Raw genomic sequence first — 6,706 nt, forward strand, 5'->3', positions numbered from 1 at the left:
GTGTGCTCAATATGGGAGCAGCCCGTCTGCACAGACAGGGGAGGCCACACAGAGGCTCCTGGAGCTTGGCTCAGGGGACACTTGTCATTTAGGCTCACATGTCACCGGCCAGAGCAGGTCTATGGCCAAGCCCGACTTCCACAGCCCACAGGCTGGAGAAGCACAGTCCTCTCCAGAGGGGCAGCGAGCGGCTGCAGACGGCGGCAAGGCCTACCCCCGCGGGTATAGACCCAGCTCCAAGGTCCAGCAGGGAGACGCTGCAGGTGTGTGTCCACCTCATCAGCTGCAGACAGGACACTGGCCACACGCAAAGGACTTGGCAAGGGCGCAGGGACCCAAATTATGCAGATGCGCGAAACCCTCCAGTTCATTCCAATCAATCACTAGTCCCAACCGCTCTAGACAGGGAATTCCTCAGGGGTGAGGGTCCCTGGAGGGAGGGACCATGTCTGTGGCATCCTGGGATTTTTTGATGTCAAGACAGGACCTGGAAGATGCCTGCACCAGGGCAGCCTGTGCCCACCTGCCCTGGCTCTTGTCCTAGAAAATGCATCTGGTGGAGAAGGGGCTGGGAATAGTGGGCACCAGACGAGGTAAGGGGGTACAGGGGTGGCGGGAGAGAACTTGGAGGACTGAGTGGGGACTGAATGTCAGGGTGACTTTTTTCTTGATTTTAAGTTGGGGGTTGATTGTCAAAGCAGGAAGAGCCCAGGTCCGTCCCCTGCAGCTGGGGGCTCCCCGCAGTCCAGGCTGTCTCCTGCGAGCAGCATGAGCAGGTTCCTGTGTCTCAGTCTGGGGTGAAAGTCATCTCCTCTGCCCGAGAGTCTGCGTCTGTCCAGGGCGTCCCGGGCCAGAGCACTGCCTGGGGTGGGGGCTGGTCAGGTGGCCCCGACCCCCCCAGGGCCCCTGAGCCTGCTCTTCTATTTGAAACGATTTCTCTCTGGAGACACTGATGAACATGGGGTCACCGGCTCTGTGTCACGATGGCCCCCCTGAGGCCGGTGCACCCAGAGGACGGCACTGAGCATGCCCAGGAGCAGGGGCACCTTCAGGAAGACCAGGAGCAGGAAGTGGACGCTGCCCAGCAGGGAGCTGTGGGGGACAGGACACAGGAAGTGAGCAGCCTCCAGGGCGCCCTCCCCCCAGGAATCCCTGGGCCCATCAGGCTGAGCCCCGCAGACCTCAGCCAAGACAGTCCCCACAGGCCACAATCATGCTGTGCCAGGCTGAGCCTCCAGCTCCTCCTGCTCCATTAGCTTGGCTCCATCCCCGGCCTGCTGTGCTCACCACACGTCCCTCCACCTGGTCCTCATCCAGCCTGGACACAAGCCAGGCCCTCTGGTCAGTTTTGCCCTGGCTGTTGTCCCTGTCCCCCCACCCCCCGCCACAACCGCTGCTGCATGTAAATCGGCTGTCAGCAGCACATCCGGGTCACAGCTCAGAGGACCTGCCCGACGCCACCCCGAAGAGGCCGCTGTGGCCTCGGCCCGTGGGAAACCCTGCCCCTCGGTTCTCTATGTTTCCTGCTCCTCCCTGTCTGCCCATAACCATCATGGTGCCCGTGACCTTACTCACCTGGATCCTGACTACCCTGGGAGCTGTGTCCCCACAGTGTCTGGACCCCCTCCTGGGCCACCCTCCCTTCTCCCTCAGCTGGGGAGGCAGCTCCCAGCTTCTGGGTGTTTGGGGACATCAGAGAGCATCTGACCCGAGTGCATGTGAGGCAGGATGACACAGGACGTGTCCTGGGGAACTGAGGAGAGGCCGTGGGGGCCCCACATGGACATGTCCCCACCAGGCCTGAGACACCTGTGTCCTCTCCAAGCACCACACCCCTGGGTTTCACGCTGCCCCCTCCCCTGCGCCCTGCCCTATGCCCCCGCTGCACCCACCATGGTTTATAGAAGAGCTTCGGGGCCCTGAGGAGAACTGTGAAGGGGAGGGGTTCAGAGCAGGCCCCCACTGGGCTCTGCAGACATGTTTGCAAACCTGAAGGTTGAGTGAATAAGGCCCGGTGTTGTGTGGGAACAGGCGTGGAGAAGCCTCCCTGGCCTCCTGCCCAGCGCTGGTGGACTAGTGTCCCCCCCAGTCCAGGCCACACCTGGGGGTGACCTCTTGGACAGGAGACCCTTGCAGGTGTCATCAAGGTGAGGAGGTCGCTTTGGGCGGGCCCCTGTCCAGTGACTGGTTCCTTATAAGAGGGAAAGAGGCCCAGGGACCCGCAGGGAGAGGCCCCGGGAGCAGGATGGATGGTGCAGGGGTCACACGCCAGGGGACACTGGGGGTGCCCCAATTCCAGAAGCAGGAGAGGGGCCAGGACACACCTGCCTCTGACCCCCAAGAGGAGCCACCCCGCCCTCACTGGGTTCAAGTCTGGCCTCCTCAGCTGGGAGAGAAGGGGAAGCCCCTCCCCCTCCCCCTCAAAGGAGCCAGAAGGTCAGGAGTCAAGTGCTGACCGGGACCTGGGCCTACAAGGGGCCCCCAGAGGGGTTTTATCCCACCAAGCACAGGACTCAGCAGCAACAGAGCTTTCTTACCTGCTAGTGGTTTCAGTTGGGGGGACTTTGTCCTCTTCTGGGGAGACCGGTGCTGTGTGGTGGGTGGTGGTGGTGGGTGTGGTAGTTGTCATGCTGCTGGTGGTCATGGTGGTGGTCGTGGTGGTGGTGGTGGTGGACACTGTAGTGGCTGCTTGGACACAAATCAGATACACACACTCTGCCTGACTACCTGATCCCAGCCCTGTGATTCCTCTGAGCCTGGGGGTCCCAAGGATGCCCTGGTTGAGGAGCCTGGACCAGGGATGTGGGGAGGGGTCTGGATGTGTCTCCAGGCCTCAAGCTGACTCAGGAGTCTGGGGCAGGTGGGGCTGTGGGAGCAGGAGGGTGTCCCACAGGCCCCAGGAGCAGAGGTGCACTCAGGGCCAGGCAGCTGGAGTCCCTGAACCATGAACAGCCCTGCTGCTCCTGAGTCTCCCCCAAATCCCGCTGTTCATCCTCCAGCGAGGACAAAGCAAAGCAGGGCTGCCCAGTGGCTGACAGACCAGCATGTGACTCAGGTCAGGACCAGCCCAAGCCCGTATTGTCCAGGGAGACCCTCACTTTGGGCAAGTGGTGAAGCTTCTGTGATGGGACGGCCCTTCCCAGGACAAGGTCAGCATTCCACAGGACGTGACTGGCTGCACTTGCAGCGTGACTTGCATCCCAGGTCTGAGGGGTGGTGGGGGCTCTGTTGACCCTAGTGCTCCCCCCATTGCCACTAGTGCCCTGGGGTGGGGGGCGCTCAGCAAGAGGGGAGCCCCAAATTCACTGCTTGTAGCTCAGGAGAAGGGACCCTGAAGTAGCCCCTCCCTCAGGGTCTGAATTCTAGAAGGACTCTGAAAGGACACCCTATAGCAGGGGAATAAATGGCTCATGGTGGGAGTCCAGGCCCCAGAGGTGCGGCCCATCGGTTATGAAGACTTTGAAAGGCTCAGGAATTAGCCATGGTCTGTGCCAGGCTGTCCCCTGCCTGGACATGGAGCTTGGGAGGGAACAGTCATGATGAGGTCTCAGCCCCAAACTCCAGAAAGGACAGGGAGGACCCAGGAAACACTGGCAGGAATTGGGGTCTCGAGCCCCATGGAAAGGGGTCCCTTTGCCCATGTGCTGACCAGGGCATCACCTGACCTCTGTGACCATGGATGGAGGGGCTGAGCCGGGCAGAGGGGGACAGTGAGCCACAAGGATCCTCCCGTCCAGGAGTTGCCTGGAACCTTGAGCATCCGGGAGAAGCCCCCCTCCCAGCACCCCCAGGTGAGGGCCCCCCCGGAAAGTCACCCTGAGTGACAGTGACCCCTGGGGAGGACCTGAGGGACCAGGACAGAGCAGGCGCCACAGAGACACAGCCACATGCACAGGCGCTCACCTGGGTCAACGGTCACTTTAACTTCATCCCTAAGGTCATATCCGGCTTTCTCAATCCCACACCAGTAAGTGTCCGCATCGCCCAGCGTGAGCGCCTCCATGGTCACGATGAACGTGTAGTTTCTCTGATGGTCCCTGATGGACACGCGGCCCTGCTTCACCTCCAGCTCCAAGCCAGTGGTTTGAACAAGGGTGTTGCAGCTGCCCAAGTGAGCCCCTCGACACCAATACTTCACGTAGTTCTTCCAATATCCAGCATAGCGACACTGCACGGTCAGCGAGCTCCGCTCCCAGCCCTTCACTGCGCCTGGACCCGTGATGTCAGAGGAGCCTGGAAAACACACGTCCATGCCCCTGTGACCCCACCTGCGCCCAGGCCCAGCCTCCTGCCCAGCGCCTGCCCCCTCAACCCAAGGCGGGGAGGTGGATACAGCCATGGAGGGAATGACCCCCAGGAGAGAGGCCTGTGTCCTTCTGCATCCCACTGGGCAAAGCCCCGGGAACAGCACCTGAGACACAGCTCAGAGTCAGAGACACAGAGAGGCTGGCCCTGAGCAGTAACAGCCCCCAGATTCACACACTCACACACTCCGCCTCCCCCCCCACCCGTCATCAATGAATCTGTGTCCCCAGAGAGTCCCCTTTGCACCAACCCTGTGTCGTTCCATCTGGTGGGGAGCAAATCCCAGAGGACCCGCCTCCCCAGAAGAGGCCTGTGACCGGCCTGCACCAGGGCCCAGGAGGTGCAGCTGACGACCCACACCCCTGGAGTGGGGGTGCCCCCGGGGCTCTGAGCTCCTAATGGTTCCCTGGGAATCCAGCTGTGGGGGCAGCTGTGGCAATGACCGGGCACAGCTGCCCAGTGGCCACACGCACTGTGGGTCCATGTCACACATGTCACATGTGCCTCCTTGTCCTCTCCTGTCCCCATGGATCGAGGACCCCAGGTGCTTGGCTGTTCCGTCCAGGCTTTTGCTTGAAGGACTCAGAGTAACAGACACAACTAAACGGGACCTGCTCAAAAACCTCCACAGTTACGGAGCCCCAGGGAGCCCTGCCCAGGGGTGCAGCCTCTGACCCGCGCTCACGGGCGTGAGTACAGCTGCGACCGTGGCGTGAGGTAGATGAGGCTGGGTGGCCACGAGCATCTCACAGCTGCCGTCAGTGCTCCCAGCCCTCCCTGACCACCCATCAGGACTGACCGTCAGAGAGTCGCGCCAAGAGGCCTGACCCAGCCCCTCAGGGCAGCCCTGTGCAGGCCTGGACCCGCACCCTCGACCCCTCGCCTGCCTCGTTCTCAGCCCCGCCGGGTCTGATGAGAAATCCCCAGCAGCGCCTCAGGCCACTGGAGCAGCCTTGGTGTTGGTGACAGTCATCATTTTGGGGTTCACATAGCCCCGTGAGGATGGACACAGGCCCTGGTGCTCACCTGTTTTTTTTTTTCAGCCCTTCACTGAAGCTCTTTTTAAATTTTTCCTCAACCCCTGAGTGGGCTCCCACTCTGTCCTTCCTTGTGACCCTCCTCGTCAATAACAGCCTCATGGTCACTGACCCGGGGGCTTCAGAGTGGGTGTTGGGGACCAGGTGTCTCCTCTCCCAGGTGGACCCCCCGACAACAGGCTCCCGTGTCTGCCCCATGCCCAGCCCCTGCCTAAGGGCACTGCAGCCCTCAGATGGGTGTCAGGACCAGCTCTCGGGCCTGATCCAGGTCACCTCCTCACCTTCTCAGGGGAGCAGGGAGCGCCTCTGGCCCAGGAGAGCCCCCAGGTCACCCTCCTGGCCCAGGCCACAGAGCAGGCCCCACACCCTCGGGTTTTAAAAGCCTTAGTGATGACACAGAACCTCCTTTCCTGGAAGGTCAGGGATCACACACTTCACATGCCAGGTCATTGTGGAAACTGGTGCGCGCTCTGCTACTTTGATAATCATGGACATTGGTGTTTCATGCACTGTTTTACAGATGCATTATTTTCCGCTATTAACATAACTTGTAGGTATTTTATAGCCCCAAAGCCAAGTTGTGCTGAGCAAGGACATATTACAGGTATATTAAATACCGAGGGAAAACCACAACAGAAGTAATTAAGATTTTTAACACACAAAGAAATTTTAGAGATACAGAAAAGTTCAAAGAGTTATTTTTGTTTTATTTATACAAGAACCGGGGTACAGACCAGATGTGCGGGAGGGTGAGAGGATTCACCAGAGACAGAACGGGTAACAGAACAGGCAGACTGACTAAAGACACTGCTGAGGGGAGCAGCGGGGGTGACAGGAGAGGTCTGCCACACCATGTGGGACCCTTCCCAGCCGATTGAACCAGTGCTGCAGAGGCTGTGGACAGCTTCACAGCGCAGCTCAACTACCTGCACCACCAGGGGAGGCCCGAGACAGGCAAGTTTAATAAAACAAAACTTATATATGATCTTGAATTAAGATTATATTTATGTTAGGTCCTCCCTGGTAGCCACAGGTTTAAGTCTCAGTGCAATCACCAGCCGCTGCAGCAAGAATTTGATCCCCAGCCAGGGAGCTAACCCACATGGCACAGCAAACCTCTCCTGTCTCCCCGCTGCTCCCCTCAGCAGTGTGTTCCAGGAGATCCACCTGTTCTGCTCCCCACTCTGTCTCTGGTGAATCTCTAACCCCCTGCACCTCTGGCCTACACACCACTGCTTGTAAAGCATAAATAAATAAAAGATATTTTTTAAAAGACTGTATTTAAAGATATTCAGATCCATTACTAAAGCCACGTAGTTTTTGAGTAATGCAGCGTCTTGAATAATGCACGCATGTAGCCCCTT

The 6,706-nt window shown here is 59.4% G+C and overlaps 1 protein-coding gene across 1 annotated transcript; it reads right to left on the reverse strand.

Moving 5' to 3' along the window:
- Positions 1–692: 692 nt before the first annotated feature.
- On the reverse strand, positions 693–4,252 carry LOC119231632 (CMRF35-like molecule 5). Its single transcript, XM_037493326.1, has 4 exons — positions 3,904–4,252; positions 2,538–2,685; positions 983–1,092; positions 693–862 (listed from the first exon to the last, which is right to left on the reverse strand). The coding sequence occupies exons 1-4, from the start codon at positions 4,250–4,252 to the stop codon at positions 693–695; spliced, it is 777 nt and encodes a 258-aa protein (XP_037349223.1).
- Positions 4,253–6,706: the final 2,454 nt, after the last annotated feature.

Source organism: Talpa occidentalis, unplaced genomic scaffold (assembly GCF_014898055.3).
Source record: "Talpa occidentalis isolate TD23 unplaced genomic scaffold, MPIMG_talOcc4v2.1 talOcc4.7, whole genome shotgun sequence".
Lineage (NCBI taxonomy): Eukaryota > Metazoa > Chordata > Mammalia > Eulipotyphla > Talpidae > Talpa > Talpa occidentalis.

What these genes read in the sequence shown, in the direction of transcription:
- LOC119231632 (XM_037493326.1), bottom strand. Translation starts at nt 4,252, where the DNA reads ATGGACGTGTGTTTTCCAGGCTCCTCTGACATCACGGGTCCAGGCGCA. An exon ending in TAAAGTGACCGTTGACCCAG is followed by an intron (nt 2,686 to 3,903) that starts GTGAGCGCCTGT and finishes GTGTCCAAGCAG; the next exon opens with CCACTACAGTGTCCACCACC. An exon ending in CCAACTGAAACCACTAGCAG is followed by an intron (nt 1,093 to 2,537) that starts GTAAGAAAGCTC and finishes TGTCCCCCACAG; the next exon opens with CTCCCTGCTGGGCAGCGTCC.